Below are 19,642 nucleotides of genomic sequence, written 5' to 3'. Positions count from 1 at the left end.
GAGCATTAGCTTTGAACAGGCACCGAAATGGCAATACTTTTTTAAGGCAAGGCAGATTTGTAATATATTTGTTCACTGTGCAGAGGTATCCCACCTTGTACAAAATAAATGGAATTTCTCTCAGTGTGTACTTCTCCAACATCCTCCTTTGCAGACTGAAGCTTCCAGCCCCTGATCAGGTCGGAGTGCTCCAGGCCATGCGACTGGTTACAGAGGGGCTGCCACCCTCAATGAAAGCACATCCCAGGATCAGGTTTCTCCCCCAGAAGAGACAGGATTTCTCAGAAAACAGTGCTGTGATTCAGCTGCAGCTGGGACCTTCATTCTAGCTTTAAAACAAAGGAATGGCTCTGCATGTATCTTTGTTACAGCTGTCAGCAGTTTAACCTCAGCGGGGCTGAGCAGTGCACAAACCCAGCCAAGCTCCCGCGTACCTACAAAGAGCACCAGGGCTCTGGTTTTCGGTGCTCTGTGGCACTATCAGGTTGTTGTGCCTTCAGGAGGATACAGAGCAGCACAGTCACTGTCCTGCCCCCAGCAGGGATGAGACAGGACACCAGCAGCTACCACGGCAGGTCTGCCCACGCACCCAGGGAGCCTCATCAATGCCTCAAGAGCACAGAACTGCAGCAGAACAGCTCCACAGTTAACAATGCCAGGCAGCCCTGAGCGCTGCCACCGGCTGAAGCTCTTCCAATATTTGTACTGCATATTTCTAGACACCTTGTTAACTAAAGCCCAGCACGTAATCTCCTCTTGATGTGACAAGCCACACTCAGGAAGCTGTTTAAGGCTGGAAATTCATCAGGTTGGACGTGATAGAATCAGTAGCTGTAGCTGAATGAAAATGTCTTAAAAATCAGAACAATAACATGCCCTTTCTGCTTAAGAGGCAGAACCTCACCTCCCATCAAACACCAGGAACACTGACACTCACTGAACAGCTTCATAACAGTGAAGGTTGGGACTTCCAAATATGTAAGTGACAGCAAAAGCTTTTGGCAGGTAAAGCCAATGTTACAGCATTATACAGAGTTCCTAGAAACTCACAAAGCTCATTCCAGGGCCCAAAAGCATTTTCTATTATAACTGGTTGTCTCCTATTAGCAAAGAGACACTTTAGTACAGCAGTAAAGCCAATACTATGGAAAAGGATGATTCATCAGCAGCTGAACGCAAACAATTCCCTCCTGGGTCAGTGTTCAGATGGAATAATGTCTTGCCCTGTCTCTCCCAAAGCTCTTTGTGAAGCATCTTTATGTGCCAGCAGTGTCCCTGGACTCACCACCACAGCACCACTTGGTCAGGAAAAGGCAGGACAGAACCCCAGCACACAAAGGTGAAGCTTTGAACAGGTGAGGAGTTACAGCTCTGTACACACCATCTGACTTTGCTTTGGAAGTCGATGGCTTAGGAAGTCTTTACAAACCAGTGCCTGAAAACGTAATGGTCCACGTTGCAGCAGTTCCTAAGTGCAACAAGAGGGTCTGCACAGCAAAACCTGTCTAAGGCCTGGTTTATGATTAAGTCTAAAGTTCTGGTGGGGGGGGGGGGAAAGAGTAAAATAGAGTTCTTTCTTTGTCTAACAGCTCCTGCAGCCATTTCACAGCTGCCCAGGGCTTAAACACAGCCCTGCTTGTTGTGAAGGAAACAGCGTTTGCACTCGGCCTCCAACAGGGATCTGTGCTCCCACAGGCACCGTTGCAGTTGTGTTTGCTGCAGAATGAAGCATCTTCAGCATCTTCTCACAGCCTGTTCCAAGCAGCTTACCAGCTCCCAGTAAGTAAAAAGCAACAGGTTAAATCCCAGCTCTCAGAAAAAGTGCACCCAACGCTATACTGAGTCGTCCCCTGTAATTCTTTATTAGAATCATGGATGAAAATCTTTTAAATCAATCTAAAAAAAAAAAATAATAATAATATTGGATCAAGGTACAGTACATGCATAAAATACAAAGTAATTTACAAACAGATCAAACCAGCATCTTCAGAACTAATACCAGGAGGAGAAGTGGATTTAAAAAAACACAAGTGACCGACTACAGCAATGCCTTCCGTGTGCCTTACACATCATGAGCACCGCGAGACAGAAAGGTTGGGTACGAAACGCAGCTGGTAGTGCCTACCCAGACTGGGATGCTCCAAGTGGGTCCTATCAGAGCTTGAGAAACGTCCCCTCCAACCACTTACAGTCCCCATAATTGTATAAATAACTGCAGGCATTCATATAACAAACTGTTCTTTTAAACCCCAGAGAAAGCCAGTGCCCATAGCCCCCAAATCTCAGGATTAATGGCATGTTTAGGAAGAGCACATATGGAGTGAGATGCAGCAAGTGCAGTGACAGAAGGCACAGTTCACATATCCCTGAACAAGCTGATCCAACAGATGATCTGTACTGAGCCACTGACCACAGAGGGAACCCATCCAGCAAGGAAACTACTCTGGAGGTTTCTGTCAAAGAACAGAAACCAAACCACTGGGATAATTTGGAAATATTGGGTGAAACAGAACTGAAAACTCAGACCTGGTTGTGGAAGTTCATCCAGCACTGAATAAACTAATCTGTGTGGCGTGTATTAATAAACGTGGTATTAATAATGTGACAACATCCTTCAAGTTCCGTGAAAGAAAAAAAGGCATCCTCAAATCCTGACACCACCAGCACTGTGGAGGCCAAGTCTTGGGCAGCACAAAACCACACTGCAAGTTCCAGTGTTGGCCTGACCCTTAATCCATTCCACAGCTCGTGCTCCCACGTTCTTCCCAAGGGCCCCCTCATGTGGAGTCCCACCAGGCTCCCGCAGCTCTGCCTCACATCACAACCTCCTCTGCAGCAGGTGCCAAACCACAAAAGCTCACTCACAGGTTAGTAAGAACCCTGCTGCTTTTTGGCAAGAAATTCCCTTTTCTCCCCCATAATATTCTATTAAAAAAAAAAACACCCATATCCTTAACTTGACTATCTGAAGATGTAGCCAAAAACATTTAACTTACATTAAAATTGCACTTCAGAGCAACAGGCGTTTCACCAAGCTTTAGATGCAGTCAAGGAAAGATGATCCTGCTCAGAGATATTTCCCCAGTTAACCTGACAGCAATCGCTTTGTGAGGAGCAGAATAACATCTTCTAGTGCTTACTAAAGGTGTCTGTGCTCTGACTAGCGGGCATCATGGTGGAAAGAGATGAGCTCAGCTCCAAACTATTCACTGACTCAAAACCGACAAGTCGGTGTTGGGAAAATACTGCAGCCACATAGAAGTAACAGATTTATAAACACTGAAATCAGAGTGTTTAAGACATGGAGAAATTGAGAAGGAATAAGCAGTAACTAAACACAGGAAAGGAACCACAAGAATTACAAATATATTTAAATCTTGGACCTGGGGAATATACACAGCCTTTTAGGAAAGAACCAGCGATTCTATATATTCTGACAGCACTGCATCTTTGGTTTGTTTTCAGTGGTTGGAGGGACGTGAATGGGAACCACGTTGTTGCTTGGAGACATGTCGTTCTCACGTCTGTCCGACATTTGCTTCTGGGACACGATACGATAGATCTCTGGAAGATGAGAAAGAGGCAGTCACTGCACACACACCAGCCAGACACCAGCAGGAAGCCAGCTCAGGGGGGGAAGCAGGCAGAAAATGTAGAAAGGTTTCCTATAGTTTTGGCACTGTGCAGGTAATGCACGAGAGCTGTCACACGAAGTTCAATTGTGATGCTTTCTATACACAGAAAATGTATTTTTGGCAAAAGAACTGAGTTTTTCAACAACTGTTGTAATTCCCTTTTGATAAGAGCCAGAATTCACAAACTTTTTTGCTACGCACCAGAATCTGTGCCCCAGCGATTCCTCCTGATAGCTCTTGAGGCTCTGAGGACAGCAGCCACATTTGCTGACGTATCCATAAACAGCAGGATTAAATAGAACCACTTGTAATTTCTCTCCCTGCTAGGACTGCAAGGGCAGTTTCTTCTCTCTCAGCATGCCTATCACATACGATACCTCCCCTGTTATCCAAGCAGCTTTACGTGTTCAGAAAGGGTTGCTTGGGGCCCAAAAGAGGAGCCTCAGCCCCTCCAACAGCACACAAACTCACTACCATTGGTGTAGCTGGACTTCAAAACTATGGAGAAGAAACATGGGTTCCAGATGAAGAAATTCCAGCATAAATCAGGGAGCACGGGTTAAACTCCTGCGCCTTCCCCAGCGCACTGCCACGTGGGGAACGCCGCACACCTGCACTGAAAGCCTTGCCCTGTTTCCTGGGATTTGTTATGCTGAACAGAAACTCAGAGCAGCTACAACAGCACTCACTTCAGCTGCACAGAAGAAAGAGTACGGCGTGCGTAGCACTTCACCCCCGGAAAGGATATAAAGGACACCAAAAATAGAAGACAGGGAACTCGCTTGCGAATTCGAGTCTTAAAACCACTAAAGTTTAAAAAACTAAAAGCTTGCTGAGCCTCAGTTTAACAGAAGAGATTGAAGTGACTCAGATTCAGGAAGAAGACAGCCCCGAAATGACAGCCTCACATCTGGTTCTTGGCACATCAGATAGGGGTGCTGGCAGCCAGCACATCAGCAGTGCCCGCAGCAGAACCCCGCAGCTGGGAGTCGATGCCTGCTCCCCGTCTGCACGCTCCAGCTCAGTGTCACAGCTTTCAGATTAGCCCAGGCTGCTGACAAGGGTGTCAGCACTTCACTGCTGCAGAGCAGGGAAGAGCACAGAGCACAAACTCTGGCAAAACAAAGCAAAGGTCCAAGTGCTTTTGGAGGTCTGAAGTCTCTTATCAGCTGGATAAGGACTGCCCAAACACACACCCCGCTGGACTCCACATCAAAACACATCTTTTCCACCAGGAATTTGTCATGTAAGAGCTGTTTTCGCTCAGAATTTTGATGAGCTGCTGCTTAGTGCACATCCTGACATCATTTCAGTAGTGGAAGTTGAGCAACCTGGTGCAGAGATCCTCCTTGCTGCCAAGGGCTGATCACACAGCTGAGCGCCTGCTTTTACAAGGGGAAGAGATGGCACTGAGGAGCCAAAAAGAGTCCCTGACAAACAAGGCTTGAAAACCTTGTCCTTGACACAATCAGCCTGCATTGATTTAAGCTGTCAACAAACAGAGGCCAAGAGCTCCCCAGGAAGAGTAAGAACAGGGCTGCACACGTGGCAAAACACATCTGTCTGATACTGTGCTGTATCTATGGGCTGTACAAATAACATTGACCTCGGCAAGTGTCACTTAGAAAGAATCTGCCTGTTGGGCCTCCAGCTGACAGCTCAGACAGGGATAAACAGTCCAGAAAAATGGGGTTTACACACACATCCAGTTACAGATCAAGGCACTGAGGCAACCAGACAAGCTCTGCACGCGTAAAAGGCTTTTCTGCTTTCAGTTCACTCTTCTGTCCGACAGCCTTAGACACAAACAACTCCACAGGTGAAGTGAATCCCATGAAGTGAGGTCTTTAAAGCCACCTGCAAGCCCATGTGGGAATCCACAGATAAAGATCAGCTTGGCCCAGAGTTGAGCAGAGTGCCCGTGGGCAGAGGTGGGAGGAGCACAGCCAAAGAGATCTGCTCTGCATTCTTCAGGACAGGTTTTCCTGCGCTGCCACCCTGCCCCAGCTCAAGGCAGACACCCAGTTTAGCTCCAGGTGTAAAACCTGCCTGTTCCTATTCATCAGCAGAAGGCTGTTGCCACTCTTGTTACCGGGAATTCCCAAGTAGCACTTACAGCAGCAACAATTCCCCGTTTTCCAGAGAACTTCTTGAACAAGCTCATACCAGTCCCTAACAGAAGCTGTCACGCACTTCCTCCACTCCTGTAAAGCGAGGACTTACAACTCTGTGTAACACCTTCATCTTACAGCAAAGACCTTCAGCAAACAACCCTGAAGCCTCAAAACCAATCTTAACAGTGCTGATTTCTCTGCTGATGAAGAGTCTGTCCCTTCTGACTCTGGGAACTACCTCCACGATCCCCACTTCCCCAGCTGTCCTGCAGGGACATTTCACAGCCATGCTGCTTCCATCAGCTTGCAGCACCCCCAGGTTTGCTGCTCAGTGTTGCTTCTCCCTCCTCTGCAGCACAAACCTGTGAGCGGCCACACAGATGAAAGCCTTAATGGCTAAAACCTGCCTTTCCCTGCATCAGCTGCGCACTCTTTCACCACACACAGCTGTGATGGTGTGAAAGGGGAAGTGGGAACAGCTCAAACCTCCACTTGCGGAGGCAAAATGCCCAGCAGCAAAGCCTACACTGAAACCAGTCTGTACAGAGGAATGCCAGGCTAATGAAGACATGTGCTTTTTAATGAAGACACTACACTTTATGCTCTGCTCAGTAACTGAATGAGACCTTATTAAGAGCACATTCAGCAGAATGCATCACTGCATAATTGGTAACTGTGTGAGACAGGCCTTGCACTGAAAGAGGGCTGGGAAAAAGTGACACTGCTGCCTAGGAGGAGCTTGTCCAGCCCTTGTCTGCTCAGCCTGAGCTAGCATTTCATTCAGTCCCAGGTAACAAAGAGGAAATCCCTAGATTTTTTGATGTTAATGCTCTGTGATGTTGTCTCCTTGGAGATGGGATTCCTTAGAGATGAAACAGCAGCACAACGCAGCACTGGGACAGACAGCACAGAGCCAGGCAGGGAACGGAGGCAGACTCCAGTTTACTTTAAGGATGCTTTATCCTGCTGTGAATGCTCGGAGTGCCTGGGATTATAATACCAGTCTCTCCTATTTGCCAGATGATACAAAGCAGCTTTGTGTGCACAGCAATCAGCCCCTGAAGTCTAGACATCTTGCAACAGGAGAATTTAGATAGGGACCATTACTCTAAGTCACAGAAGGAAAAGGTCCCCAAACCTTCATCTGGAGGTTCTTGTCCCACAGCAGGACAGGAAGCCCACTGGATGCAAGATGTACCCCCCTCTAAAAGTCCTCTATAGTACAGGGAGAGGAAGGAAAAGCTTTCTCCCCATTCTTCCACCTATAACAGCAGCAGATCACGTACTTAAGCTGTGCTAACTAGAAGGGATTCCTATTTCCCATGCCCAAAGCCATCTATTCAGAGTGGTTTAGTCTGAGAACACAGGTGTGGATAAGCCTAACACAACCACACTAAACGTCCAAGGGAGCTACTCCTGCAAGTTTCCAACACTGACCCAACCACACCAACTTCAGTAGGGCTGCAGAAGAAAGGAGTTTTGTTACGGACCTTAGTTACAACACCCTGTTCATGAGAGACCCAGGGAGTTGTGTACAGGGCATTAGGAGCAGCCTGGGATATCTCTTCAATGCAGTTCCCAGCACTGCAAATACTAGCAGAGCTGGCGCAGCAGCATGCCCTGCCCCTTCTGTCAGCCACCTCTGTGCAGCCTGTGGCAAAGCCTGATGGCTTTACCAACTTCCTTCTTCAAAGGACAGCAGGCATTCCTCCCGCAGGCACTATGCTTGGAGGCAGCCTTGCCAAATACAGGCTATCCAGGATTCCGCAGGGTCACTCCGAAAACCACATTCCTCAGATGACTGCTCCCCTCTTTCCTTCAAAGCAAATCACTAACAGAAGAAAGCCAGCTGTGAAGTGTTATCAAGAAGTTTACTGGCAGAACATTCGTCCTTAACATGCCAGTCACAGCCGAGATGGAGCCAACCTGCTGCTAATGCATTATTTACTTCATCTTTATCTCCCTGAAACAGGAGCTCCTGTCTGGAGCGAGCCACATGCCCACTAATCAGCAGAAGTGTTTCTTCCAGCACAGCTGAGCCAGCCCCTCCTGAACAAGAAGCCTGTCCACATGCCCAAGAGCTCTTCACCCAAAATACCATCACGGCAACATGCAGGGAGCACTGACGTTTGTGGAACAACAACGGCCTCAACAATCTGTCGGAGTCCACCGAGGGCAAGTTTTAATGGCTTGCTCTCCCGTTGCAGACTGCCCTCCCTTACAGAAAAACTAAACCAGGAAAAAACCCATATAATCTGCAAATTAGAATCCAAAATAACTTCTGAACAAAAAGTACTATTGGATGCATGGGAGGAGAGAGAAAGAAACAGCCCCGCCTGTGCCCAAGAGGTGAACTGTTTCCCCGTGGCAACAACAGGGTATTGTCCGAGCGTCACACAGCGCTATGGAAGTAACACACACCCCTGGGAAACTTGCAGGAAACTTTCCACCTCTTCGGCATCACTGTCAGAGAACAGAACAGCCCAAGAGGGGATGGGGCCATTAAGTGACTAGCTCACACTGACTAGGACAGCCTGCCAGCTGCCTTAGGAGGCGATACGTTTCCAGTTCTGTTTTATTAGTGCTGGTGCTGAACGAGTATGAAAGTTAATTCACTAACCTTCATACGAGAGCTCTGATCTGCTCTGAACACTTGAAGAGCAAGCAGCAAGGCTGTTCTACATTACACACAGCACTTTCAGCCAGAATCTGACCTCAAAGCTCAGTCTAGGTGCTAATGAGAGGAGAGGGGCAGCCAAGGGCACATGCATAAAGGAAGAAGTTTCAGGTTTTAGCAGTTACAAATAAGCAACAAAAATGCCTTTTGTCCTGAGAAAAAAAAACCCTATGCTCAAATTCAGAAGCATTTTTGATAGGACTGACTTTAGGTAGGTGAAGAAAGCAGGAAATGCAACAGGCATCCCAGATACCATCACACTGAGCCACTCCTTAGCCATCCACCCTCTGATGGCATTAGTGGTTAGTCATACAGGGAGTAAATGTGTAAGCCACCGTAACTTCTCCTTTTTCCCCCTGTGAATTTGTGCAATGTTGAATTACAACCAAATGACAACACTGAAGTTAAAAGGGAACCACATGGTTCAGCTAAGCAAGAAACCAACTCAAGTTCTAGTCCCAGCACTGAATGATGCAGCCAGATGGCAAACACCCCTACACACTGTTTATTCATCTAACATACACTGTTTTGCCAGTGTATGGACAGGGGCACTACTGCTTAGAAACCCACTGTAAAAAACAAAGTAGAACCAGAACCTAGCAGAGGCCTCTTACAACTAAGACAAGAAAGAGATGCACACAGGCAGGTAATACTCCAGCAGCCTAACAGCTCTCTCCAGTGTTAGAGTGCTCATTAAGCATTTCAGGAAATGCCAGAGAATTTATACTTTTATTACAGTAAATAATGTAATGGCTAAAAAGTATGGCTAAAAAAGTCTTTTTTGGTGTGTTCTTAAGAAAATGCTTAAGGGTTTAAACGGAAAGGAAGTACTTTTATCCACAAAGCGTAAAAGACACAGCATTCCCTGCTACATGTTACAGAGGCCAAAAGTCCAGCCAGGACTACTAATGAAATGACAACAACTACCCTGCAGCTCAGGAGTCACTATGTCTCATACTACCAGTAGTAGTATTGTTCAAAGGGAGGATCTCTACTCTTTCATCCCTTTTCCCTTGCCAGATGCTATGACCACCATTAAAGGTGGAAACAAACTAGACTAGCTTCTCCTCTGATAAACAATGTGTGTTTTGCTTGCATGAGACAGTTCCCTCCTGTGGGCACTCCCTTAGCATACACAAATGGGAAACTGAAAGGTAAGCTAGGCTGAGTCTGACTAGAAACCTGGGGCAGATCAAAGTGAACAAGGATTCATTCCTGAGTTCAAGGCTGGCCTTTTAACTGTGACTCAAAACTGGACTTCAAATCCTATGGCTGTGAAGAACGATTAGCAAAATTTTAAACACTTCATAGGCAAAGAATTGCCTATTTGCATCATATCTGAGCAGCCTTCTGCCCTTCCCCCTTGAAACACAAGGCAGGAGATGACTCACCTGTCAGAATAGTCTGGAAAGCTGCTTCCACATTTGTAGAGTCTAAAGCAGACGTCTCAATAAATGACAAACCATTCTTCTCTGTGTGGACAGAAACACTACAATTAGAGGGGTACATCATGTATCCTCTGTACCAGATCACATGTGTAGTGTATAAGAAGTCGTGGGGTTTTCCCCCTTACATGCTCTGAAAGCAACGCCACCCAACACCAACAGGGATCAGCCCAGTGTTACTTTGAGGTACATCTTCCTGCATTAGTGAAAGTGAGAATTGGTTGCACCTTCAAGAATTAAGCGAGGAAGATTCCTGGATTTCCTTTAACCTCATCAAGTTTCTCCACCTCCCACCTGCTAGTATCTGATGGCAGCTATTTAACAGTGACAGCCCTATGGGGGAATGACAATCCTCCACCTGCAAGCAAGGATCCTTCCTTTACAGGGAAGTGCCTCTGGCTGATTCTTGTAACCACATCAGCACGGATGTTTTACAAGGCTTCTTTTTTGACTGAATTAAAGAGGCAAACCCTGGCATGTGAACTGAGGAACATCACCAGCAGCACTTTTTCCTCCTACCAGCACACTGGCATAGCTAAGATTCCCAGACAGTTTGCAGCAGGAAATTACTTTGAGTTCACTGACCTGCAAAAGCTCTGGCCTCGTCTGTAGGCACTGCTCTCAGGTGGCGCAGGTCACTCTTATTTCCCACAAGCATGATTACAATATTGCTGTCAGCATGGTCCCTCAGCTCTTTCAGCCATCGCTCTACATTCTCATAGGTGAGGTGCTTGGCAATGTCATACACCAATAATGCCCCTACAGCTCCACGGTAGTACCTGTGGGTGAAGAGATGTCTCAGAGAACCAGCAAGAAACTTCATGATTAAAAGTGACAAGTTAGACAAGTTACTGTGCAACAATGGAAAATAGCTGTTACTAAGACAGCTATATAAAAAAATATCCAGATGCAGGCTATGTGGGACTTGAAAGAGTGAAGCAGAACATTCCAAGTGGGGCTATGCCACAGTACCACCAGTGCAGCCAGGAGAACTCAGAGTCTACAGGCAAGCCAAACCACACGTTTGTGAGGAGAACCCTGCATCCCAAAATGAAGCTCTACAATCTGTAGGGAGCTACTATCACCTCTAACCTCTGATCCACTCCTGAAAAGTCTCCCCACCCATTGCTGTGGGTGCAGTACAGGCACAGCCAGTAGTGAGAGAGATTTCAGAATGACTCACTGGATCATAAGAACGTCAATGCGATCTATTCCCTTTACAAAGGGCCACGGCTGGTCTCCTTTCAGACCAGAGAGAGGCACAGTAAATCATTCAAAAAGAAACACGCTGTATTTCCCACCCCACAACTACCTCCAGCTTTACCTAAATCCAGCTTTTGCTATGCTGGCTTTTTCCAGTCAAAGAAGCACACAAAGTGAGCAGTCTTTCCTCGCTGCTGCAGGAGAGTTTCTGGTCTTAGGTTACCACTGACAAAACCTTGGTGAACACTGATAGCACCTTATCAACTGCTTGCATTGAAATGCATCCCTCAAAGCTCTTACGTTCTAGGCTTGAAATGCCTCCAGCTATAAATCATGAGAGCACTGAGAAATAAATCAGTTTGTGCAGGGACACACTATATCAAGTTTATGATCCACATAATGTTTAACCTTCCTTCCACCATAGGTTGTGGGTACCACATGGTAAAACACAAACACCCCCTGCTTGCAGTCTGAAGAATCAGAAGGGCCCAAAATGACCCTCCTCAGCAAAAGCTTCTCTTCAGCCACACAAGGTGTCACTTACGCTGATGTGATAGCTCGGTATCGCTCCTGTCCTGCTGTGTCCCATATCTGAGCCTTTATTGTCTTCCCATCAACTTGAATGCTTCTTGTTGCAAACTCTACTCCAATGGTGCTTTTGCTTTCCAAGTTAAACTCATTGCGAGTGAATCGAGACAGAAGGTTACTCTTGCCTACTCCAGAGTCTCCAATAAGTACAACTACAAGACAAAAATGACATAAGAATCAGATTCCAGATGTAGGTAAGCCATTGACAATAACCTGCATTTTGAAGAGACATTAGATTTGACTTTGTGACATTTCAGTCTCCTTTGCCCAACATGGAAGAACATTCCTCCTCCAGGAAGAACATACATGGCTGTCACTGCAAAAGTCAGGGACAGTTTGAATTTCACATCTTAACACTAGAACTACAAGAGAAAACAACTCCACACGACACAACTGAAATCTGTTCTGTTGAAGAAGCCCAAAACACAGGGCAAGCAGCAGCCTCTGCCTTCATTTTACACTCTTCACACCTTTGCAGAAGAGAGGTTCCCCACTGGGGCAGAAAAACTTGTGAATAGAAAAAAAGAACCAAACCCCTAAAATCACAAGATCACCATCAACCCGATGGCCAGGTTAAAGTGTTAACTCAGCCACAGCACTACCCTGCTGCAGTCCCTCACTGCTGCTGCAACTGCTGGCTGCTCCAGGTCAGCCTGAAACTGCTCTAAAATGCTGCCAGGATATTGCTGGGCCTTAGAATTAGAGCCACCATCCAAATCCACTTCAGTTTGACACATCATAGCACCACTGCCAATCAAACTAATTGGAAGGATTCAGCTATGCTTGACAAGAAATAGACAGAAGGTTTAAAGTCCAGCTCCTACAAGGAAGAAAAGCATCACGAGGGCTCGCTGCAATATCCTGTAATGTGGAGTTGAAAGGTGCAAGTTTAAGTGTAACTTAAAACTCACTACCAAGATGCAGGCCACTGGATGAAACACATTCACAACCCTGAGTCACACCTGCAGGAGCCTCTCTGGATGATCTCATGCCCTTAAAGATAAGGTAAGCAAACCAGTAATGGAAGGTAATAAAAGGACAAGTAAAATCCTTGAGAAGATAGGCTGATTAACTTAAATTCAGCAGTGATTCAACACCAGTCCAAGCAAACAAGTGCTCATCCAGCTGACAGGAAAAAAATGTTGTGGCTATGCTAGTCTGGAAAAAAACAACAGGAATACTTGCTCCATAACACCCATCATTTAGCAGTTAAATCACTGCAACACAGTGCTAAAGATTGTGTGGTACAACAGAGAAATGAGTGCCCCAACCACACTCCAATCACCTGAGAAACCTCCCCACAGAGCTTTAGTCTAGCAGTGCAAATACTCCCATCTGCTGCTGTGCCACACAGCAGCCCTCAAACAGCATCTTGTGTTTAAATAATGCAGACCAATACTGGCAAATGGGCTGTTCTCTGACTGCAAGGGCAGAGCAGAACCTTTTAAACACCCTCTCTAAAATGAAAATTGCAGCAAATGCTCGCTTCAAACATGGCCTTGTGGCGAACACTTCATCACAATAAAGATCTTCCCGGCTTCCTCTGCCAGCTGACTCAGCACACAGCCGGCCAAGATACAGAGGTTGCATAAAGCCCCGAGTGGCTCTGCTAACCACTTCTGTTTATGAAGATCACAAGTGCAGGTAAGTGGCAAGCAGGTATGCTGAAGGCAAATAGGATTCTGCTGTCCTACATGACAGGTCAGCACTGTTCGGTGTCGGTTGCCCTCACAGAGCTGAACAGCTTTGCTGGCACAGTAATAAACTTAGTGCAGGGACAAGGCATCTCACTGCATCATCCCCACCTGGCAAACTGCCACTGCTTTCCTCTTTCCTTGACAAGTAAGTTCTCCTAGACTATTTTGGCAGGTTTAGGCAACATCATATTTATATTCACTGGGAGGTGTTACAAACAGCAAGTTCCTTAGAGGCAAAAGTTATCAACTCCCTTTGCATACCTCAGTCCTGCTATCACCAGCATTAGTTTTGACAGCAGCCAGAAACTTCTCTGAACAAGAAAAGCAACCTACATATATAATCTCCTTTTCCCAACAGGAAGCATCATATATCTGTTAAGTATTCCCCTCAAACATATTTTTGTTGTTCAGTGTATATTTCAGATTTAACAATAGATTATTTTGATTCCTCTTTTTTCCTTACCTTGTCTGAATGCCACGCTGCTTATGTTCTCAATGGTTTCCAGCACCAGATTAATATGTCCCCAATTAAAAGGGGAAAGTATTAGACTTTCCTCTTTGGAGTCAGCTATTTCCTCTAGTTAATTGGGCCACTGCGGTTCCTCTTGAACAGAGACAAGAACAGTTTGCAATGTCAGCAGGTACCCAAACCTCCTGCCAGTCTGAGCAAGGATCACAGCTTAACAATCACTCAGACTGTATTATTAATTTTAATCTTACTTTCCTTATCAAACCACCTCATTTTGATAATTTATACTATACAATATTCCCATGCATTATATTCTTAGCATAGAAACACCGTAGCAATGATCCTGGATGTCTGAGTCCCAGCCTAACTATGCCAGGCACCCAGTTTCTGGGAGGGAAATGATGTTATCTAGTTCCAGATTAAAGCTAATTGTTCTGCACGCACACTTTTATTGGGCTTTTCTTCCACTCCTAATGGTTAGAAATTGCCTCCTGATTTTCAGCAGAAATTAGCGGTCAGCTCATGGCGCTGTTCACGTGCCAGCATTGTCCATTAGCTTATTAGTTCCTTCTCCCTACGGTGTTTATGCTGGGGTATTTACAGAAAGCAGCCACATCTCTGGGCTTTGCTCTATGAGCTAAATAAGCCAACTTCTCAAATGATTCCTTCTAAACAGACTGGCCGTTTCCCAAAACATTTACCCTCCATGTTTTTCAGTTTCTTTTTCACACAGTGAGAAGAACTGCACACATCATTTTAAGTGTAATGTATACAGGGATTTTCATATTTGCATCTCTAATAGGTATACCTGGATCTGGAATTACCTTTTCCTGACCATATCACCTTGATGGCTCAGTCTCCCTGTGATCAGAGCTAACTGTTCTAGCTTTAAGTTGGCAAATGTCTACTTTACCAAACTCCAGTAAATCCCCAGGCAGAAAAGCTTTACATCCTGAGCCCCACGTCATTTGGAGGATCGCAGTCGTCATCAGCACACAGGCCCCTCCAGGACTGTGCTCCAACCTTCCTTCTCCTGTACCATCGTCAGCAAAATCCTTCACTACATCACCAGAGGAAGAAGGTCCAGGGGAAATATTTAAGCGAGTTCAGCCACAAGACACAGCCTTGAAAGCTTCCATCAGTAACCTGCTTTTGGACCAGCACCTCCCTTACAGAAGAAGCACCTTAGAAAGCTTTGCAGAGATTTGCACTGGCACATCCTGAAAGTGATGAAAGTGATCTCCCTGCCCTGAGAGACTACTACCAGGCAGTTAATTCCTATTGGTTTAGTGATGCTTGCAAGTATTGAACTGGCCCATGTTCTTCAAATTGATGCATTTGACTATCTATAGCATTCACCACCCCAAACGTTTAAGACAAGGATTTGGTAGAGAGAAAGAGAAGAATAAGAGTATGAGGAGTCCACGCTACTGTATGAATTTCCTTCTGTAATTCCAGATTTATTTCTGTAGAAGACCAAAATAAGAACTCAATTTCCTAACTTCCCTGAAAAGCCATTGATAACTACATCAAGAATGGATGATTGATTTTTCACCAACACTCCAGCTCACTCACCCCATTTTAATTTCTGTTAAACCTCCAACTTACTTGATATTTTCAGAAAATACTTTAATTATCCCATGAAATACGTTACTTCCAACCTAATCAGGTTGAAAATAGAAAGTCCACTGTCACTAGCTTGTATCATCATTGGTAAAAGTTATTATACAAGTCATATATTACCCAATTTAAAACAAGTGCATAAGTGCTAGGGAATTAAATGCCTAAAACCGCTTGTCTCTGTGCTGAGCTCTGCTATTAAAACACGTATTAATTAAGAGCCTGGACACATCTCCATGAAGAATCTGCTGATGAACATTTCCTCCTGCCCACTTCAGTTGGAGTTTAAAGGAAATGTGAGTAAGATGACCTGGTTCTGCACCTTGCAGGTAGCTGGTGATAAACCATTAATCTCCCTCCTCACCTGTGTTCCCCTGTTTTCCTTGTCATAGAGGGAACTAGCATCTCAAAGTCACTTTGGGGTAGGGGTTGTTTGTTACCTGTACAGGCTATACATAACACAAAACTGGGCCTGCAAATACCTCTGTAGTAAAATGGCCAAGCTGAGAGGTTTATTATAGCAGAAAAGTGGGAGCAAAAGGCTTGCTACCATTGTAAAAGCCAATAGGTGCCTTGCAAGCACTTTCTCCCACAAATTTCTCTAAACAAAACACATTAAAAGGATTTCAAAATCCCAAACCAACAAGTTCCGTTTCAAAGCATTTCCTCAATCTCAAAGGGAAAAGCTGGAGAAATTAACATGATGCAAAATAGGAAGCAGACAGCTGACACTGGAGCTTTCCCTAACAATAAGCTGAATGTCACCACAAGTCAGGTCTGCATTCAGAAATGAGAAGTCTGACCATCTGGAACTCTGGACCTGGGATCAAGGTGCAGACATAACCCTCTTAGGCTTTGTCTATAGGAAACACAAGATACCTTCTACAAGTGACAGTTACTACAATAACTACTCTCTACTGCAAGTATAGAAATCAAAAAGTGTACAAAGTTCCTGCATTTAAGCCAGGCTTAATTTATTATGTAATAATGTAAAATCCTTATGTTTCCTCAAACTGGACTTCACAGGTCTTGTATTTCCTCAAGTGCACTGCTGGGAACAGTGGGCACTGCTCTCAGGTAAACCCCCAAAGTATGGAAGAATACAAAGACGTGTAGCTAGACAAGAATAATTTACCAGGAATTGTCTTTTTACAAGCTAGGCACAGGCTTGAGCATATGCTGAAGTGTGGCAACAGAGTCAGGAGAGGGGTATTTTGTAACAGGAGCTGTGATTTTATCATACAGCAGCAAAGGTGGGCTCAGCTTACACCCACCAGCAGTCAGACAGATTTTGACACACGGCTGCTGTCAGGACAAAACCAAAGCTCTCACCTAAACAGACACATGGCAGTTCAACTTGAGAGTAGTAAGGGACAGCTAGACTAGAAAATATCACCCAATTACTTTAAATCAAGGCAGGTTCTGAACTCAGTCCCACCAACCTACAATGTCCCTTCGAGTTCATAAACCCAGAAGAACTGTCCTACTGGATTTAACGTCCTTACAGACCAACACCCCATCTGACTGTCAAGAACTGATGTCTGAGAAATATTAAGTGTAACAACAGGTTAATCTTTGCATCTGTCCAGATGGAGGCCCTTGCATCTGGAAACACTCAATACCTTCAGAATTGCCACTCTATCCATCACACTGAAACACCCCAACAGCCATTTTTCTTCCTCTCTAAACTTGTGCAGTCTTTCAAACCCATTTACAGAATTTATTGCAATGCACCTCTCCAGAATTTGTATATACATCTGTAAGAATTTATGTCCTTTTGGTTTTGCCTGCTGCTCAGTAAAAGCAGCATTACAGACACCCATGGAAATTATGACAAACAATAGACTTTTCCCCTATTTGCCCTAATCACTCACCGTTTTAATTTTTATAAAGTTGTAGCACCTTATCATTTATCACAATATTATTCTGATTCCCTTCTCCATCTTTTAAACCTACAATATCCCGTTCAAAATGGATATGCCTATCCTGCCTACATTTCCCCTCCATCCCCACGATGTTCGTGCCTGAGATTCAAACACAAGCTTAATAATTATTCATTACCTTGAGTTCTCATTTCCTTTTCCAAGAGTTTTCACCTACCTCTCGCCTTTTTGACCAGAGCCTGGCTGAGGGGACATTCATTTCAGAGACCTACTCGCAATAATTTCAACAGCATTCAGGAGTGCTGACAGCTTGTTTAGAACCTCTGGGAAGTTACAAAAGTTTCCAGGACTTGTATTATTCTGCAGTTGTGTTATTTCAGCTGTCCCATTAATCCCAGTGATGTGACATTGCATCAACTTCCTGCAGTCTGCTTTAGCTTTGCAAAACCCAAATCCCTCATCTTCACGCCACCGTTTTCACAGCATTCTTTGTGCTCCCGAAAGCTTGTATAAACTACTTTAAGCAGAAAAAGCTTTAGAAGGGGCAATTTATTAAACTAGCTTTGAATGCTTCTATAAAACTGGATCCCAACTGTATTATTTCCCAATTATATAAGGAAGCAGGTCTAATAAAAGCTAGGACCTTTCCCAACAAACTGCATCACCAACATTCCCAGGCCTTGACTGCCAAAGCATTAATTATAAACATCCTGACAGAATGGTATGAACCAGTAAAAGTGCTGTAATGGTTATGATAACTCATAAGTACCTACAGTAAGATTGCTCAATGTGAGTAAACTAGGGGTCAGCAAGGCCCTTGCCAATGCTGCAAGCTGAAAAGCTCAACCCTTGGTACTTCCTGATTTGGTTTTAACAGCAGTACAGATGACTGATTTATAGTTAGGAATAACGCCACCTTCCACATGGCAATTGGATGAAAGAGGCAAAAAGAAACAATTAATTCCTCAAACTTATTACAGGAGTTGAAGTACAGAAAAAAAAACCACGGATGCTTCCTTTACATTGTTTGCACAATGACAACCACGGAGTCTCTCACTACTGCAATGTAATGAGCAATACTTTAAGTCCTAAATTCAAATATATAACAATACCATAGAACAAACCACCCTTTTTTGCAATAATTTGCTTGCTTTTGTGGTAGGGTTTCCAAAACTGGACAGTCAACTTCAAAACATCAGCTGTTCCATACACGTTTCACAGCATGCTTTAGGAACCTGCATGGCAGCCTGGCATTTTACTCTGCAAGGAGTGAGACCTGAGTACTTAACTACAACCTGCAACACTTTAACCCAGCTGGATGCAGGCTGGAGGAGCATCAGCCCTGGAAAACAAGGAATCCTTGCCCCTCTCTGCTGGGCACCTAGGATAGGATGCAGCATCGCTGGGTGTGAAACAGCAGTTACATCCACCCCTCGCACAGGGCTTGGAACACAGCAAGCAGCGAATAACGCTACTTTAATAAATTAGCTGCATCATCTCCCAGCGCTGAGCACATAACTCCCTTTACAGCCCTGTTTAACAGCTGGAGACGGAATTAGGCCTTCCGAACCCTCACAAACGCTCTGTGCTCGCCACCCCAGCAGGCTGGCATCGCCTCGGCCTGTCACAAAGCAGAACCTTTGGACAAGGCAGATCAGGGCGAGGAAAACCTGCCCGAATCTGACACTCCCGGGCCGAGCGCTCTCCGCGACCGAGCTCCACAAACACCCCCTCAGTGCCCGCTGATGCCCGCGGAACCGCAGCCCCCGCCTCGCTCTGGCAAGGCCGAAGCGGCGCTGCCAGGGGTCTTTCCCCGGCTTCAGCAAACAGCAACCGGGGCCCGCTCCCCGCAGGCAGGGGCAGGGGCAGGGCCCGGCTGAAGCGGCGGGCGAGGCTCCCAACCGCACCCACACCGGAGGGAAGGTCGCGCCGTGAGGAGGCCGCTCCCCGCCGCCCGGCAAGGCCGGGACCCCCTCCGGAAGGTGACCCCTCCGGCTGGCACCGGGAAGGGGCAGGGCGGGGCGGCCGTTACCTTTGAAGAGATAATCGTACTCGTCATCGCGGGTGCCCATGGTGCGGAGCGCGGCCGAGCCGAGACCTGCGAGCGGGAGCGGGAGCCGGACCCTCCCTGCAGCCGCCGCAACGCTTCCGCCCCCCCCGCGCTCTGCCCGCCCTCCCTAGGCAGGTGGTTCCGGGGCAACGCGGCGCCGGAGCCAAACCGCTTCCGGGGGGGGGAAGAGAGGGGGTAGAGCCGCTGTCCCGCCCACCCCGGCCTTAAACGGGCCGCGCTGCGGGTAACGGGGCCCACACA

The 19,642-nt window shown here is 46.0% G+C and overlaps 1 protein-coding gene and 2 long non-coding RNA genes across 3 annotated transcripts; 2 read left to right on the top strand and 1 right to left on the bottom strand.

Annotated features, from left to right (window-relative positions):
* Positions 1-403: 403 nt before the first annotated feature.
* Positions 404-1,930, top strand: LOC134155034 (uncharacterized). The gene is made up of 2 exons (XR_009961404.1): positions 404-575; positions 1,240-1,930. It is a non-coding gene; the product is annotated as an uncharacterized LOC134155034 (long non-coding RNA).
* On the bottom strand, positions 1,840-19,498 carry RAB11A (RAB11A, member RAS oncogene family). Its single transcript, XM_062601779.1, has 5 exons — positions 19,364-19,498; positions 11,619-11,814; positions 10,457-10,650; positions 9,818-9,898; positions 1,840-3,564 (listed from the first exon to the last, which is right to left on the bottom strand). The coding sequence occupies exons 1-5, from the start codon at positions 19,401-19,403 to the stop codon at positions 3,425-3,427; spliced, it is 651 nt and encodes a 216-aa protein (XP_062457763.1). The 5' UTR covers positions 19,404-19,498; the 3' UTR covers positions 1,840-3,424.
* LOC134155033 (uncharacterized) lies at positions 12,299-15,666 on the top strand. Its single transcript, XR_009961403.1, has 2 exons — positions 12,299-13,306; positions 14,631-15,666. It is a non-coding gene; the product is annotated as an uncharacterized LOC134155033 (long non-coding RNA).
* Positions 19,499-19,642: the final 144 nt, after the last annotated feature.

The sequence above is a fragment of the Pezoporus occidentalis genome, unplaced genomic scaffold (genome assembly GCF_034315485.1).
Source record: "Pezoporus occidentalis ecotype Australia unplaced genomic scaffold, CSIRO_AGI_Poc_V1 ctg72, whole genome shotgun sequence".
Lineage (NCBI taxonomy): Eukaryota > Metazoa > Chordata > Aves > Psittaciformes > Psittacidae > Pezoporus > Pezoporus occidentalis.
Note: the sequence above shows the minus strand (reverse complement) of the source record. Positions and strands in the feature narration are given on the sequence as shown.